At 54.4% G+C, this 18,131-nt stretch overlaps 1 protein-coding gene across 4 annotated transcripts in view; it reads left to right on the top strand.

Annotated features, from left to right (window-relative positions):
• LOC116954717 (cytoplasmic dynein 1 intermediate chain 2-like) overlaps positions 1-13,962 on the top strand; it is a 31,604-nt gene extending 17,642 nt beyond the window's left edge. For all 4 annotated transcript variants that reach the window (XM_032975452.2, XM_032975451.2, XM_032975453.2 and 1 more), the window contains 5 exons: positions 1,932-2,065; positions 4,731-4,875; positions 5,834-5,974; positions 7,540-7,665; positions 8,830-13,962. In XM_032975452.2, coding sequence (XP_032831343.1) covers positions 1,932-2,065; positions 4,731-4,875; positions 5,834-5,974; positions 7,540-7,665; positions 8,830-8,952 — 669 coding nt within the window. In that variant the 3' untranslated portion in view covers positions 8,953-13,962. The remainder of the gene's footprint in view (positions 1-1,931; positions 2,066-4,730; positions 4,876-5,833; positions 5,975-7,539; positions 7,666-8,829) is intronic.
• Positions 13,963-18,131: the final 4,169 nt, after the last annotated feature.

Below are 18,131 nucleotides of genomic sequence, written 5' to 3'. Positions count from 1 at the left end.
CACGGCAAGTGAGCTGTGACGTCAAATCTGTCACGTGACCCGCGCATGTGGAAGCGTAACGCATTGTAGTGTAGCGGTTAGCGCGCTGTGTATGTGTCTGTGTATGTGTCTGTGTGTGTGTATCTGTGTGTGTATGTGTCTGTGTATCTGTGTGTCTGTGTGGAAGCGTAACGCATTGTAGTGTAGCGGTTAGCGCGCCGCGCTACGAACCCGGCGACCCGAGTTCGATTCCCGCTCACGGCCACCACCTAGTGACGATTATTTGAACCGGTCCTGGGCCTCCCCTAGGTCGACTCAGCCTCAAACGAGTAACTGGTGTGGTGTGTAAACATCGCCACTGGGGAGACAAAGGCGGCCGGGCGTGGTGGATCCAAGCTCCGGGCGAAGCCGGGGTAGTACAGCTAGTTCATAAATATATCCCAGAGTTGCGCCAAATCGAGGTGTAGCCGGTACCACGCCCTTGCCACCTTTTTGCGTCTCCCCAGCACTGATGTATTGCGCACTTGCACCAGGTACTCATTGAAGGCTGAGTTGACCTTGGAGGGCCGGAGTGGGGGGGCAGGGGAGACCCAGGACTCGTTTAGATCTCACTCGCCGCTGATGCCAGCCGTGACTTGGAATCAAGTTTCTGTCGGTCGGTTCTTTGGTGGTGGCACACGAACCCGGCAACCAGAGTTCGATTCCCGCTCACGACTAATAACGGCGGTGGACATGTGAACCGGTTCTGGGCCTCTCCTCGGTCGATTCATCCTCAAATGAGTAACAAATTAGCAGTGGGGCGACGAAGGTGGCCGGCCGCGGTGTTGGCCGCCCACCCACGTCCACCGCCCCCCCCCCCGTACCTCGCCGGCCTTCATGGCTGCTGCTACTCGCGAACGGCACTTGCCCCCAACCGTCTTGTAAAAGCTATACGTGGGGGATGAGGGGGGGGGGGTCTTTATCTTTGTGGGAGTTGTTTGACCATATTTGACCGCGCTGGTCAGCGTGAATAGCACTTGCCTCCAACCGTCTGTAAAAAGGGCTATAACGGGGGTGGGGTTGGCGTGGCTTATATGGGCACCGCGGTGGCGAGATGTTACCTACCTCGCCTGGTATGCAGGAGGTAGTGGGTTCAAATGCAACGTCGTCTCTCTCCCCGTGGTCGTGTGGATTTTTCTCCGGCTCCGGTTTTTCCCTCCACATTTACAATCAACATCGCACGTTTAGATTATTTGCCTGTTATAAATTTCCACGTGATAAGCCACTTGGTTCAGCTATCGTTTGTGGGCAGGTCGCTTCTGAAAAACAGTAATATTGCTCAGTGGGCCTTTTTAACACGTAGGTTTTCGCAACCAATATCATCCATAAGAGGTTTTTTTTTGGGTTAGATCAGTGGGCATTATCTGGTAAAATAAAAATTGTTGGTATCGTTGAAATCTGGTGATGGTGCTGTTGCTGCCTGCACTGGTTTTGGTAGTGCTGCTGCTGGTGTTGTTGCTTCTGAAAACGAGCAATATAGCTCAGTAGTTGGGGCCTTACCTGTAATAAAATTTAAAAAAATAGTTCAACTTAGTTACTATAGCACTTTTGTCTTTATCTTCACACAACGACAAAGATCCCCCGGAGAGATTGAACAGACTGTTGGGGCAAGTGCTGTCGGCTAGCATCTATGAAGACCGGAATGGCACACGAGGGAGTGGATAGCCAGCACCACGCCAGGCCTCCCTTATCTCCCCAGTGGCGATGTTTACTGCACACTGCACCAGGTACTCATTTGAGGCTGAGTCGACCTAGGGGATGCCCAGAATCGGTTCAGATAATTATAATCGTCACCGGTGTTGGTGGCCGTGAGCGGGAATCGAACTCGGGTCGCCAGGGTAGTAGCGCAGCGTAGCGCTAACCGCTGCACTACCGCTCCCCACTTTGCGCGTCGTCATCGTTGTCCGATGCAGGACAGCATGGAGCTGTCTCACAAGCAGTCCAAGGCGGTGGCCGTCACGTGCATGGCCTTCCCGCTCGGCGACGTCAACAACTTCGTGGTGGGGAGCGAGGAGGGCTCGGTGTACACGGCGTCACGGCACGGCAGGTGAGCCACCCCCCCCCCCCCTTCCCCACCGCAGCCCCCCTACCACACCTCCACCGCCTCGGAATTCCGCAGAGCCCGGCGGTGTTTTTGCATCCTTGTTGTGACATTCACGACTGGGCCTGGTGCAGGGCGACAGTCTTGTCGAGGAGCATAAACCATCATCGCGCAAACTCCGTTCGTCCTCGCGTGCATGGCCTTTGGTTGGCCATCGAACAAAGACGGTCACCCGCATCGCGCTTTTCCGATATTAGGAAGCCACTGGCTCTATGCACTCAGAAATCTCGATTGAAAACTCATTTCTTTAGAACTGCTAATCGCACTTCCGATTAGCGCGGTTAGCTAAGTACGGTGCGAAAGAAGTTCAACATACATACGAAGCAACCGGGGCCCAGTGAGTCCCCTGGGTAGGTCACAGGGGGAGCCGTCCCCAATTTGCCAATGAGTCCCAGGGGCAGTGAATACTGTGTACTATTAGCTTGGTGAAAAGTGGTGCTCTCCTGGTGTGAGCGCGATGGTTATGAAATCTTGAGTAGTCCCTACGAACAGAGTTTGAGCTTTTAAACTTGCAGCGGCGCAGCAAGAGTTCTGAACGGGGTGCGGCAAGAGTTCTAAACGCGGTGCGTCAAGAGTTCTGAACGCGGTGCGGCAAGCGATCTGAATGCGGTGCGGTGACACCTGGGAAGGATTAGTAACGATACCGGACTTTTGTGTTTAACCTCAGGAACCCTTCCCAATGTAATCTTTTGCCCCCCCCGTGTGTGGCACAAGGTGAACTCGGCAAGTGGGCATTTGTTAGAGGGTGCGGGGGGGGTGGTGAGGTTGGTTGTTCCAATTAAGTAAGAGCAGCGTTTATACAGTCAATTAATCTCACGTTTAATCAGGAAGAGCCCTTGGAGTTCATGTCTCATTACCACGAGTTTCCTTGGCAAGAAAGCGGCGATCTTTAATCTGCTAATGGGTAATAAAGTTACTTAGTAGTGCCTAAGAATATATTGTTAATTATTTTAATTTACTAGGAATTGATCGGCAAATGACCAGGGGTTCGAATGGCCCCATTTAATTTAAGTTGATGTACTTCCCACAATGACGGTGGGAGATCAGAGGCTCGCGCACGGCACTATGACCCCAGCGACCTGAGTTTGACTCCTGGCCAAGGCTTAATATCGGTGGCGAGTTATATCTGAACCGAGCCGAGTTTCCTGGTTCCCCGGCCGTCAATCCTCCAGTCGTGTGACGGTGAACGCCTCCAGGTCTCCAACCAGAAGGGCCCCGATTCCAATTGCTGCTTCGGGGCTACTCGGCCCATCACACCTCTGGGGTTGATCAATTTTAAGGACCTCTTTGTAGAAGGTCAAAGGTGGTTGTTACGGAGTGCAACCATGCATTGCTTCGTCGTTACAGTATCGATTCTCGAAGCTTACGCGCCGTGCACCGATTGCCGTTGGAAATTTGTTCGCCATTGTATATGTTGTTGGTAATAGTTTCATGCGACCCCTCCCAAAAGCAAAGCAGTAGAGGCTGCCCCATTCACCAGAATCGATTTTTGCTTGCGTGGAATCGGAGCCCTGAATCTGGACGAATCCGTTGAATCAGTGGGGAGGTGGATCAACGCTCCACCAGCAGGTCATCCATTAAGAGAGAGGCCTCAAGATAAAACCTGGCCCCTGCCATGGGAATGTGGAATGTTTTTTTTACTGCTGGCTCAGTGTTGTGCCAAGCAACTTGAGCGTGCATGAGCAAGGGGGGTGGGGGGGGGGGAGCTGTGAGAGTTTGGGCTGCAGTGATTCGAGAGCAGTGGCCATGTGTGGAATTCGGCCACTAAAATTGTACGCGGGATTCCCTCGTTATTATAATTGTCCATGGGATTCTTTCGTTATTCGCGAGGGATAACATTGCGGAGATGATTGTGAATAGCAATTTCACGGAGAACGATATTGGCCTCGGAAAACCTCGATCTTTTGAAATGAATTGCCTTAAATAAGTGCAATAAATAGGCGATTAAAATTATGATCTCCTTATCTCATCACTTTTCCTCTCATCACTTTCTCTCAACGCAGTCTTGTAGACTTCCGGATGCGATTCGCGGCAAGCCAAAATTGTGGATGGCAAGTTCGTGAATAACGAGGAAATACTGTAAAATAATAATTATAATAATTTCAACTTGTAAACGGCACCGCACGGTATTCGCTACCTCTCGGAGAGTGAGAACACCGACTCCGTGGACGCGAGAAGGAACCAGAGATGAGCAGGAAATGCAGCCAGCCGATGAGCCAACAGCAAATTCCCTACCCACCCCCCCCCCCCCAAAGCTCTGCAGTCCTCTATATATGAAGGTGTTTTGGCCAATGAATGTGTTTATGCATGTGGGAGGAAACCCGGAGCACCCGGAGAAAACCCTCGCGTGCGAGGGGGCGACGCTTCTGTCCCGTACGGGACGGAACGGATTTTAGTCCACGTATATTTTTGCCGTGCCGCCTTCTCCCGACGAGCCAGGGTGTACGGCTCCTCCCCCGACGCCTGACGGGAAGGGAGTCACCGCACGGCCATCCGCGTGCGGGGATCCAACCCAACCCTCGCCGATGGATTAGAGACCGCCGCGCGTGGCGGCGTAGCAACCACGGACGGCGTCCTCACCCCCTCCCCCGCCCCGTCGCTGTCATTGCAGCAAGGCCGGCATCTGCGAGATGTTCGAGGGCCACCAGGGCCCCATCACGGGCATCGCCTGCCATGCCGCCGTGGGGCCCGTTGACTTCTCCCACCTCTTCGCGACGTCGTCCTTCGACTGGACGGTCAAGTTGTGGAGCACCAAGGTGAGTGCCGTCTTCCCAGAGTGCGTCGCACAGCGTGGCCCCTCGAAATGTCCCCGGGCTACATCGGCGCTGGGTGTGCCTCCTGTGTGCATATGCGCTAAGGCCTCGCTTATTGCGCAGTGGTGTTCGTGCTTGAACGCGTTTTTTCTGTAAGGGCGCTCTTTTCGCGCGACGCTGTGACGCTGTGGCGCGGGACGCTGGGACGCTGTGACGCGGGATGCTGTGGCGGGGGGCGCTGTGGCGGGGGACGCTGTGACAAGGGGAAGCTGTGACGGGAGAAGCTGTGACGCGAGAAGCTGTGACAGGGGACGCTGTGACAAGGGGAAGCTGTGACAGGGGACGCTGTGACGGGAGAAGCTGTGGCGGGGGAAGCTGTGGCGGGGGACGCTGTGACGGGGGACGCTGTGACGGGGGACGCTGTGACGGGGGACGCTGTGACAAGGGGAAGCTGTGACAGGGGACGCTGTGACGGGAGAAGCTGTGACGGGAGAAGCTGTGGCGGGGGAAGCTGTGGCGGGGGACGCTGTGACGGGGGACGCTGTGACGGGGGACGCTGGGACGGGGGACGCTGTGACGGGGGACGCTGTGGCGGGAGAAGCTGTGGCGGGGGACGCTGTGACATGGAAAGCGCGCCGCTGTGACGGGGGAAGCGCTCCATTAAATTGCGGAAAGCCCCCCCCCCCCTCCCCCTCCATTATAACAAGGCACACGCGCCGTTATAACGCAGTTTGTAAGCGGTCGACAGAAACTACTTTCTTGAGCTGCGCAGCTGAGCGATACATTACCGCGGCGAAGTACCCTCGGTTGTTCGTCCCGCCATCTCACCGCACGTGTGCGTAGTAGCAGTACATATTATCTCGCCAAACTTTATCATTAAACCATTATTCGTGCCCAAGCGGTTTTTCGCTTGACGCCTTTTTTCGCCCCCCCCCCCACCCCCCCGTGCGTGCGATCGCAGAGCAACAAGCCGCTGTACTCGTTTGAGGACAACTCGGACTACGTGTACGACGTGGCGTGGTCACCCACGCACCCCGCGCTCTTCGCCTGCGTGGACGGCATGGGCCGCCTGGACCTCTGGAACCTGAGCAACGACACAGAGGTCGGCGTGCCCCCCGCCCCCCCGGGAGGCCTCTGTCATATCGGCCGAGCCGGCACGCGCCACCGGCACGCGCCAACCGCGTTTAGAGCGCGATTCCAGAGGAGGAGGTGGCCGGGGAGGCTCGGTGGCAGGGGATTCGCGGTGATGGCTAGGAGATGTTAACTACCTCGCCTGGTATACAGGAGGTCGTAGGTTCAATCCCGAACCCTGACACCTGCTGTATATTTGGAGTTTGCGGTGTCTCTCTGTCTCATCATCATCATCACGGTGGCTAGGAGATGTTAACTACCTCGCCTGCTATACAGGGGGTCGTGGCTTAAATCTCGACCCTGATGCCTGCTGTATGTTTGTAGTTTGCGGTGTCTCTCTCCCCGTGGTCGCGTGGATTTTTCTCCACATGATAAGCAACTTCGTTGAGCAATCATTTGTGGCCAGGTCGCTTCTGAAAGACCTATATTGCTCACTGGGACCTTACCTGGTAAAATAAAAATAGTTAATAGTTTTAATAGTTTATTCATGATGGTCGTGTCAAAGGTACTGTGTCGGCAAACGCTGAGAACCTGGCTTCGAATCCGGGTTTCGGCAGCAGGTGACTACACCGGGTTCTCAACCGTAGTTCAGTTGATGGTCGTGGCCAAAGTCACAAATGACTCCACGTAAAAAAAACAAAACACACAGGTCCGTTTAGTCTAGCACTGAGGATTATGTTAGGTTTGCTTCTCGTGGTCGTACGTCACCGAGCACGACTGATCTCCAGACGTGTGGGATTGGGTGACGGTGGTGTGTGCGACGGGTCTGCGACTTTGGGCCGTGCATTTCAGACACTTTCAAGTTATGGGTGATCATTGGAATTATTCGGAAAGTGGCCCAATGAAGGTTTGAATTAATATTGAAATAAACTGCCCGGTAGAGAACGTGGCGGAAGTGAGTGTCGTAGATGCGATTTGGTAACAAAAAAAAGAAAACACTGAGGTTGGTGGGTTGGTTGGTGGATGGGGACGCATGTTGGGTCCGTTACCGAGACGCGGGCACCGGAGCGGTCTCCCCGAGTCCGGCGACCGTGGGGAAGAGAAGACCCGAGAGCTGACGAGATGGTGGAGCTTGCCGCGTGGCTCCCGTGCAGCAGGAGCGGTAGCAACGGCTGCAGGCTACAAAGCATTGGCGAAGTTGAGTGGTGGCATCATCGGCGGCTTTGGCCGCGACAGTGACACCTTGGCCTTGCGGTTCTCCCACAATGGAGGAGCGGCGGGACAGCGGTTAGCACGCCGACCCCCAAAATCCGGCGACCCGAGCTCGATTCCCGCCCATGGCCACCAACACCGGTGCCGATTTATGTGATCCGGTCCTGGGCCCTCCCGTGGGTTGACTCGGCCACAAATGAGTTCCTGGAGCGGTGTGTGGTAAACATCGCCTGCTCGGGAGACAAAGGCAGCCGGGCGCGGTGCTGGCCACCAAAACCTCTCGTGCCGTGCCGGTCTGCATAGGTGCCACTCGCTGCCAGCGCTCGCCCCAAGTCCGTTAGAAGGCTGCATGCACGGGGGATCATTGTCTTTGTCCTCCTGCAGGTGCCCACGGCGAGCGTGGTGCTTGACGGGGCGCCGGCGCTGAACCGCGTGCGCTGGGCCCAGTCGGGCCGCGAGGTGGCCGTCGGTGACGCAGAGGGGCGCTTGTGGATCTACGACGTGGGAGAGGTGAGGCCTCGCTGCCCCGCACGCACGCACGCACACACGCACGCACACACGCGCACGCACACACACATGCATACGCGTGAGCCTTGTGCCCTTTGCTGCGATCAAATCTAGACACGGTGACGAGATGTTACATCCCTCGCCTTGTATGTCGGAGGTCGTGGGCTCGCTCCCGACTCTGATGCCTGCTGCTGTATATTTGGAGTTTGCGTGTCTCTCTCCCCGTGGTCGCGTGGATTTTTCTCCAGGTTCTCCGTCTTTTCCTTCCACAATTAGAATCGACGTGTGTTCAGAGTATTTGGCTGATATAAATTTCCACGCGATGATGATGATGATGATAAGCCACTTCGTTGCGCTATCGTTTGTGGCCAGGTCGCTTGTGAAAAATAGCTGTATATTTCAGTGGGCCTTACCTGGTAATAATAAAAAACAGTTTATAGTTTCCTCTTCTTTGGTTCTTTCGGTAAAGTCACGTAGAATGAGAACAAAATAATAAAATAACACAATCAAATTCTCACGACGTTTCGGGCCACAACACAAGCGGCCGGCGTTTCGGCGTTGTGGCCGAAACGTCGTGAGAATTTTATTGTGTTATTTTATTATTTTATACTCATTCTACGTGACTTTACCGAAAGAACCAAAGAAGATGAATCCTTGCAGTCACGAAAGCTTTGAATCGAAGTTCATAGTTTGTATAGTTTATAGTTTAATCTGGTGATGATGCTGTTATTGCCTGCATTAGTTATGCTGGTGCTGCTTGTGTTGCTGGTGGTGCTGTTGCAGGTGGTGATGCTGCCCGGTGGTATCGCGACAGATTCCGCTATTGCTGGTGTTGCATTGACGTTGTGCACGTTGAACTTCTTTCGCACCGTACGTAGCCAACCGCGCCAAGTCGGAGGCGTGGGGGATGGGTAACAAACTGAAAGCACGAAAACCCGTTCTCAAGAAAATGAGTTCTCAATCTAGACGTCGCCATTTCCGGTGCTCGCGTTGCACTTGCGCGTGTGTGGCATCTTTGCTGCCGGGAGCCGTTCTCCATGGTGGTGTTGGCGGCGACCGTGGCGGGAGTTGGCGCTCGCTCCAGACAATACGACGTCGTGTGTTGACGGGTTGCCTGGGGGCGGGGGGGGCCCCTTTTGTCTCTTGTGCATGTGCGCTGCGACCCAGCACGTGGCCGTGCCGCGGCCCGACGAGTGGACGTCCTTCGCCAAAACGCTCACGGAGCTGCAGGCGAACCGCGCCGACGCCGAGGAGGAGGCCGCCGCCAAGCTCACGGCCGCCCCCCTCTGAGAGCCGCCGCGCTCAACCGCGCCCCATAGCGCTTAGGCTCCTCGACCCACCCGACGCTCATCTACCCCGCGACTACCATCGCCCGCCACTCGCCGACTACTACTACACTACCACGTCGTCGTCACCCCCCCCCCCCCCACTCGTCTCGCCACCAACCCACCGCGCAACGTTAATCACGAGCCGGTTGGCTCGCCCCTCCCCGCGCAGCCACTCAACCCACATCTCACTCCCTTCTCTGACCACCACTCTCCTACCCACACCATCACTCCTCTCACTTCTTCGCTCCACCCACCCCACCCAACCCCACCCCACCACTCCCGTCTTCCCTTCCTGCACGCACCCCTGAGTCTTAGGACCGCTTTATACGCGATGCCGCTAATAGGCCGATGTGAGCAAGCGGACCCCGATGCGCTTAACCGACGGTGGCCAAAAAGCAAAGAATTGCACGCAGGCATTGTTGTCGCTTTGCGTCTACTGGGAATAGAGGATTGGGGGGGGGGGTTAGAGTCTCGCGCGGGTTAAGTTTGCAGTTAGGTTCACGGTTAAGTTTGGTGTTGTAGTTAGAGGGTGGGTTTGGGGTGAAGGGTTGGGGTCGGGGTTAAACAACCCCCACCATATCTGTCGCAGAACCACCCGCCGCACCACCACCAGCGAAACCGCGTGCGATTCGAACGGAGTTCCAGCTAGACTGCCCGCTGTGTCTGCCGGGGTCACGGAAGAAGGGGTCAGCCTCCTCCGTCCTATCCGCTCCAAGCGGGGGGTTGCTGCGATAGGATCCCTTTGCCGATGCGGTGCGGCTGTTGAATTTCATGACGCTTGTTCCCTCAACGCTTGCGACTGAACCGCCTTTGCTTACGTCGCAACTTTGTTACCCCTCCGACGATTACAGAGCACTTCAAGGGTTATTCCTCGACGGTTCGCTCAACCGAAGCCGTCTCGTCGCTGCAGCTGTACAACATGCGTTGCATGCGCTGTCAGAAAATGCCCCAAGTGTATCCAGCAAACATTTTACAGTGCACCGGTCTTGTGGGCAACAGCTCTTTGTTTAGACCTTTAATTGCCGTTGTCATCAATTATTGGTATTTTATAAAACATTTGGTGTCAGGAATTTTTACTTTTAAACGTATATATATAAAAAAAAAATCGAGCAAGGGTGACGATATTGCGCAGCAGGCCATCGTGGGGGGGGGGGGGGTTGGGGAGGCCCCCCCCGAGGATTCACGGAGTGGCTCGGGTGACGGACGTGGGTGGGACACCTCGCCCCCCACGCACGGAGCCGGGCGACGATGGGGTGAGGTGGCGGATGGTGGGGGGAGGGGAGGGGCGGGGTTGCTACGTGCGACGCGCGGCCATCGCGGTCGTTTTAGGCTTCGCTGCCGAGGGCAGTTCGTTCCTCTTAGCCCCCGCTAAAACTCACCGCCCCACCATTCCCTCCGCGTCGTCACAGACGAGAGGAACCTGCGTCGGTCCGTCGGTCCTTCTGTGGCTACACGTGTGAAGCCTTGTAAAACATTCGGCTTGCCGACGTGGTGGTGATGGCCGCTCGGCCTGACGCGCACGCCACGAATCTCCCTAACCCTCCAGTAGCAACCCCCGGGACCCCAGCCAGCCAGCCGAACCAATGGGGCGCCCTCGCCGCTATGGTCGGCACGTGGGACGGCTTGCGATTGGCTGGGTGGACGGAGGTCGCCGGAGCTGCACCCCCCCCCCCCCTCCCAATGCAAGGTCGGGGGCTGGATCGCAATGAAGCATCTGGACACCAGCAAAAATACAGGAGGTAGGGATCTCAGTTGTTGTGTAATGAACTCTCTTAACTGGGTCCTTTGCAAGCTTCCACAGGGCAGGTTTTAATGTGACGCACCCGTCCACACACACGCACGCACAGCTGATGTATCGTAACTAGGTTTATCGATGGATTATCAGAAATAATGCATGATGGAATTAATAGGAAAAGATGGGTTTGCAAAAGCGGCCCTTTGTGAAGTGTCGTGGATAAGTGGTGTGTCTATAAAATACACCGTAGCTTTTTTTATTACCATCTTTAAAACTTCAAATGAAAACCTCAACAAAACAAACCTAGCAAGCCAGGCCTACAGGTGCTCCTAACATATGCATGTAAACCACCCGCAGCAAATGCAGATACAAATCCTACAACTTAGCGCTTGTGTGTCCGTAAGTCATTTTCAGTCATTGCGACGCATGAAGACAACTGGTATTAAGGCATCATCCGCCTTTGCTTGAATTACGAATCGTCAGAAATGCTCGACCGGGTTGGTTAAAAAAAGAGTTTCCAGTAAGAACGGTGTTGAGAGTTCCGTATGCGCGTGTGGTGCTGGTCGGGATGTATGTGTGTGTGTGTGTACGTTTAACTTCTTTCACACCGTACGTAGCCGACTGCACTGATCGGAGGTGTGGGGGGCCAAGGACGACAAAAGAAACACAAAACGGCAGAACGAAAGGAATGAGTTTTCCATGGAGGGAGTGAGTTTTCAATCGTTCGCGAGACCGCACGCTCGACGTCAAACTCGGTGGCGGAGCAAACGCGTGGATCGCGGGAACAAGCGCCGAATCAAGAGACGTGGCAGCCACGATTTAAGAAAAGCTCGCGGATGGGTGTTGGCGAGACACCACAGCTCAGGACGGCGACCGATGGATGAGATGACACGGAGTGGCAGGCGAAGGAGAGGACGCCCATCAGCGGAGATGGAGCGACGGGATTGGTTCCGTGCGCCGGCGTGAAGATGGATGGTGGCAGCACTGTACCGGGAGGGATGACGTTTGGGAGGCCTTTAACAAGCAGTGGATAGACCTTGTCTTGGCGATGATGATGATGAATGGTCATGTTGGTGCACGCTTGTCTTCGGAGGCAGGGTTGGTGGATCGCACGGAGATAATTGTGTGTAGGGAGACGCTCGCCCACAGGGCTACGTGCGGCTGACGGCTTTGCAGTGCATGTCCCCTCGTGTTTATGGGGATTTTCTCCGTGAACTAGGAGCTGTAGCAATTTGTTGATCCATCATTACAGACCTTTTTTTCTGTCAGCGCGTGATACATGCATCCAATGACCCCGACGCGTTAGAGTACCAACGCGGTTTGTTTTTATTTGTACGAGTTAACACGCGATATGTCCTCGTCACCTCTGCAGCCACTCGTGGGCCACTCCATTCGCCACAATGTTACAAAAAAGTCGATTCTGGAATCCAATCACGGGGGCTGGGGGGGCGTAGTTGAATAGAAATGTTACACCCCCCCCCCCGTCCAACTGGGCCAGTGGAGTTTCCTCCCGTACGCAACGGCGCTAATTGACGGCACAAACTTTTCAACGTGGCAGGGGACCAGTGGTGGAAATGGGCCAGAACGCCATGGTAGCAGTGAAAATCTGAACCCCGTGACTGCGTTCCGGAAGGAATCGAGGATTAATTATTTGACTCGCAGATAGATCCCCCCCCCTCCCCCCTCAAACTAACAAGAGAGACCCACAAGAGACCCACAGACACGCATAAATACCCACGGACATACGCAGAGACCGACAGACACGCACAGAGACCCGCACACGGAGCGAAGCTCTTCACATCTCGGGTACACTCCAGATTTAGTGGGGGTGGGGTCGGGGGTCATGTACGAGTCCCCCCGGTCATTCCATTTCCAGCCCTGGGCAGGACCCTCGTGCGAGGCTCTCCCGTGAACGCCAGTGCCGTCACGGGGATGGATGAATGGCACAATGCATTTGCTGCGCCAGGATTCACTAATTCCGTAGAGTTATTTTGTTCTCCGTATCGGATGGTGTTCGTCGTTTCACGGGGAGTTGAGAGAGGCGAGTAGAGAGGCCAGCGGTTCGGTTTCCTGCTTTTAAACTGCGACACAAACCGAAACTGCTGGCCTTGCGCGCCCTGCCTTTAAAAAAAACAAAACTCAACTTTAACAGTAACGTTCCGTTGAAAGCGATCCTTTTGCATACTTCTCCAGGGAATATATTACACGCTGGACCAACGGAAGGTCCGGCACGGGCCGTTTCCCGCCGTGCACGTGGGCCACGTTTCGCGTCCACGTGTGCGTCACGTGCACGTGACCCACGCGCGCGTCGCGTGGCCCACGCGCGCGTCACGTGACCCACGTGTCTTGCCGCCGCGTGCTTTTTGTGCGCCGCGTCGTTGGGGCTTTTTCCTGCTCACAAGCGTGCTTTGTCTTCTCCGAGCCTCAGTTTGCAGTCATCTGTTATTATTATTACAAAGGTTAATCTGCTTTGTTAATAAGGACTAAAGTCATCTGGGATCAGAACCCCTCTGCCAGTGCCCCACCCGCTTGCCATTGAGATGCTGATTATAATATTGACACAACTATGTACGTTATAATAGCAATTATTGTAATTATTCACCGTTATTTGTTAATCTTACTGCTGGGTTAAGACATTTCCCACGCCGTCAGTCATGGGGGTTGTTTGACCGTACTTCACCACGCTGGTCAGTGCGGTTTGGTGATGGGGGGTGGGGGGGCCGAGACTGGTTCAGATATCATTCGGTGCAACTGGTGTTGGCCGTGGCCGGGAGTCGAACTTGGAGAGCCAGGTTCGTCGTGGTGCGGTGTGCGAACAACACCCCCATCGCCCCCCCCACCACCCCGTCCGTCAAATCATTTTGAGTAAGATGCCCAATATCAAATACGGTTTGGCATGTACTAAACAATATAGCATTTACACTACGAAAAACTTGGCACGCAGTTCGTCACATTGGCCATCATTGTACAGTTGAAAAGTTTGACGCGAGCGTAAAAAATTCAAATCGGCTTTGGTTGGCAACGTCCGAGTTATTGTCTGCGTGACGTTTGCTCGCGAATTGGCCATGGATGTATTGAATGTAGCATTTTTGCAATGATGTTTAAGCAACCACAATTGACGTTTTTTTTCTCCTGTTTTTTGATATAAAACCTCAAAACAAATACTTGTTGGGAATTATCGGCAAATAATGATTGATCCTTCCACAATAATACTCAATAAAGGCAAGAGAAACTGAACGCACGCACGTATTTACTGGGCTTAAAACGATTCAGCTGTTAAGATGCCTAATTAAGGAGTGTACCGACTGGTGCATGCAGAGGTCATGGCGATGACCCGGCACCGCTGAGATATCATGGGTTCAAATCCAAGTGATTCAATCTGGTTCTCGAGTGTAGCGATGTGTTGATGAGTTGTTGATGGTCTGAGCCAGGTCACCATTGACCTCACACACACACACTGGCTCAGAGGTCATAGCGATGACCCGGCACCGCTGAGATTCCATGGGTTCAATTCAAGGTGGTTAACCCGGCTTCTCGAGCGTAGCGATTCATCATTGCTGGTCCCAGGCAAGTCATCGGTGATGGCGCGCACACAACAACAAAAGGAAACCCCATCGCATTCAATTTGTTTCAGCGATGCCGACTCTCGTCGTGAGCGTCTCTTCTCTGCCATTAGCGGCCAGCCTCTGACAATTGGAGAGCCGGTCGCTTAACTGAGCGTGGCCTATGGCATTTGAGCGCACGTGTGGCTTGAGATGGACCCGCTGCGAATTTCCTCGGCAACACCGGTAGAAGCCGATGGCACAAGTTCCGGAAGAGAACGCGGCGTAAGCGAGTGTCCCCGATGCGATTTGGCAACGACAACAACAACAGCAAAACGCGCTGGGGTGGTGTTTGGTGGGAGCCGTGTTGGGGGTAATGGGGGCAGGGTCCGTTACCGAGACACGGGCACCGGGAGCGGGTCTCCACGAGTCCGGCGACCGTGGGGAAGAGAAGACCCGAGAGCAGACGAGATGGTGTGATGAGACTTGCCAGGACCCCGATGCTGGAGGTCACTGCGTCTCTTCTGTTGTGCAGCAGCAGCTGGCGGAGGTGTTCTAAGTCGATCGCACTGGCAACGAGGATGTGTGGTGGTTTGGCGTCACCGGCGTTCGTCACGGCGACGTCTCGGATCTTGAAGGCATCGAGAATCCATACCCTTTGTTTCTTTCGGTAAAGTCACGTAGGTAGGAATGAAATGAAGTAAAAACAAATCACGACGTTTCGATCGCAGCGCAAGCAATCTTCATCAGGTGGAACAACCACAGCAGGAAAAAAATGCTGAAGTAGGCGAGAGAGCTGCCGTGGCAAGAGGTTATATAGGTGAGAGAGGGGGGAGGGGCAAGGGGGGAGAGAGAGGGGGGGCTGCGTGAGCGCTCGGGGGAGAAGAATTGAGGCTGGGGGGGGGGGGTGAAGTGGGCGGAGCTAGAAGTGGGTGCTGAGTGTGAGACACGGGGGGAAAGTAACTCGGAAAAATCTGCTAGTACCCGGCTGGTATGATGGAAACAACCACAACCAGTTAGGGGCCGTCCATAAATGACGTCACGCACTTAGGCGGGGTCAGACATTTGTGACGATGGGGGTTGGGGTGAGAAATGTGACGTCACATCAAAACGCGCAACTTTAAATAAATATAGACAACACGTTCCACTTAATTAAATATACTTTTTAATGAATGTTTTCTCCTACACCATCAGAGTGCAGCGCCACATTAAATACGCACTGCAATGACAATAGTTGAAAGCGATGTGAAGCATGATTTATATTTTTTTGGGGGGGGGGGTGGGCAGAGCTTTGTGACGTCATATTTGAGGGGGGGGGGGTCTGACTTTTTGTGACGCCGTGTGACGAAGAAGAAGGAGGGGGGGGAGTCCAAAATCGTCCAAAATCGCGTGACGTCATTTATGGACGGCCCCTTAAGCCTCTACCTGGTTAACAAGCTTCAAATCAAGATTGCACCGAGAATTGTCGCGCTGCGATTCCGCTGCCCGGCGATTGTTGCTCGGGATCCCCCTCCCCGTCGTGCCTCGCCGGTCTCAACACCCAACACGACGCCAACCGTCGACCCGTCCAGCCAATGAGGAGCGGGCCGCGTGCCTGACGCGGCCTCAACGATGCCCCCGAACCGTCGACGTCATCGCGAAACTCCCCGCCGCTGTCGCTGTTGCTGCCTTCGCCCCCCTTAAAGGGGGAGGATCGATCGGACGTGATCCACTCTGGCTTCTGAGCAGACAACTGATCCGGGCTGAACGACAGATTTATATATTTTTTTTTGCGAAGCAACCCCATCGACAACACAAGCCGCCTGTGTTATGGGTGATTATTTGGTCGCGAAATCCTACGCGTTACACTCACCAATCTAAACTCACACTTTAATCCGCTGTTATTAATCCATACGGCAGAAGCAGACAGCCACTGCAAAGAGAGCGGGGTGGGGAGACACCGCTCGCATTGGCCGGGATCCAGTGAAGAACCGTCGTGTCTCCTCCCCCGTGCGACGTGAACGACTGGAGCATACGTCCCCATCGCCATCCTTGTCGTCAACGGGATTAGTGCATCACGAGGACCAAATAGTTGCTGCTGCGTTTGCCGGCGTTGATGCTCAGCTGAACCCGCGGAGCGAGCTCTGAACAAGGAATCATCGGCACGCCGCTAAACGCGCTGTTGATGGCACACCGGGAGCCAATGTAGTTCGGGCTGCGCCGGGTGGTGGAGGTTGTCAACGACACACGCACATTTCGCCACTCTACTTCTGTGGCTTATCTGTGCGTCACTGCCAGTGCAGAAGCGGCATCACCCAGATAATTTGAAGAGAGAGAGAGAGGGAAAAAAAAGAAATTCCAGACCATGACGTGACTTAACCCAAACATCGATGATGAATTTATTGGCTGCGTAACTCGTCGTGTAAATGAGTCAGGACGCAATCAGGCGAGATGGGATGATGGCCGAGTGCCAAAATAAATTCCAGGAACAGTGGTCCGGACCTGCGGCAGCGATACGAGCAGCCAGACTGTGAATAATACATGGGGGTTGTGACTCGATCCGTGCGTGCCGCTGGGAGCGGCGGCGCAGCGGTCGGTGGACGCTGCTGCGCTACGAACCCTGGTGACTAGGGCCCCATGCTGGTCCACATTCAGAATCAACGTGCGTTGAGCGCATTTGGCTGCTTTACATTTCCACGTGACAAGCCACTTCGTTGAGCGTTGAGAGTATTTGGCTGCTATAAATGTCCACGTGATAAGCCACTTCGTTGAGCGTTGAGAGTATTTGGCTGCTATAAATGTCCACGTGATAAGCCACTTCGTTGAGCGTTGAGAGTATTTGGCTGCTATAAATGTCAACGTGATAAGCCACTTATTTGAGCGTTGAGAGTATTTGGCTGCTGTACATTTCCATGTGATAAGCCACTTCGTTGAGCGTTGAGAGTATTTGGCTGCTATACATTTCCACGTGATAAGCCACTTCGTTGAGCGATCATTTGTGGCCAGGTCGCTTCTGAAAAATAGCTGTAGAGCTCAGTGGGCCTTGCCTAGTAAAATTAAATCGTTTAGTTTTAAATTGCTACTTCCCGAGTTCAATTCCTCCCCACGGCCACCAACACCGATGACGAATATCTAAAACCGGTTCCCATTGCCTCCTGCCCTCGGTCGACTCGGCCTTAAATGAGCTGTGCAGAACATCAGCACTGGGGAGACAAAGGTGGCGGGGCGTGGTGCTGGCCACCGATGCCCTCGTGCGCCGCTCCGGCCTCCATAGGTGGTGCTGCTCGCGAGACAGCACTTGCCCAGACGGCCCGTCAAAGGCCATACGGGGCATCTGTGCCTTTGTGGTCGTGTCGTTCCGAGGGTCAGTTTTTTTGCCGAGCAATATAAACCCCATTAACAATGAGTCACGCAGCGCATTTACGCTGCATCGACTAAGCCGTCATTCAATCGGACCGTATGATGTCACGCCTTGGCTTTAGAGTGCCCTTTAAAAGGGGCCTCTATTCTCATCGCGAGCTTTGAGTAAGGCGGCGGCTGAAGGGGGCTATGTTACCTTCCATACTCTCAGATCGATGGCGTTCCTGCACTGCTTTTAAATCGCGGTCATTTTCCCGAGCGGGCGTTCGGTTGGGCGCTCGTAATGTTTTAAATTGACTAGGGCGCTCGCGAGGTTTGTTACGAAGTTTGACAATTTGTTCGAGTCGAGGGGGAGCATTTTCATCGTTCCTCCTCCCGTCTTGCTGATCAACCAAAATCCATGCCCAGGACGCGCCGAGCTTTTTATTTCATTCGCTCTTGTCGGGTGGCAGAGGAGGGTACAGCAGAACAACGGCATTGTACTCCTCCACGCGACGATTTGTCCCAAAGAGTAACGGAATCCGT

The sequence above is a fragment of the Petromyzon marinus genome, chromosome 56 (genome assembly GCF_048934315.1).
Source record: "Petromyzon marinus isolate PM22_M1 ecotype Great Lakes invasive population chromosome 56, UKy_Petmar_22M1.pri1.0, whole genome shotgun sequence".
NCBI lineage: Eukaryota > Metazoa > Chordata > Hyperoartia > Petromyzontiformes > Petromyzontidae > Petromyzon > Petromyzon marinus.
This window is presented reverse-complemented; position numbering and strand designations above follow the sequence as displayed.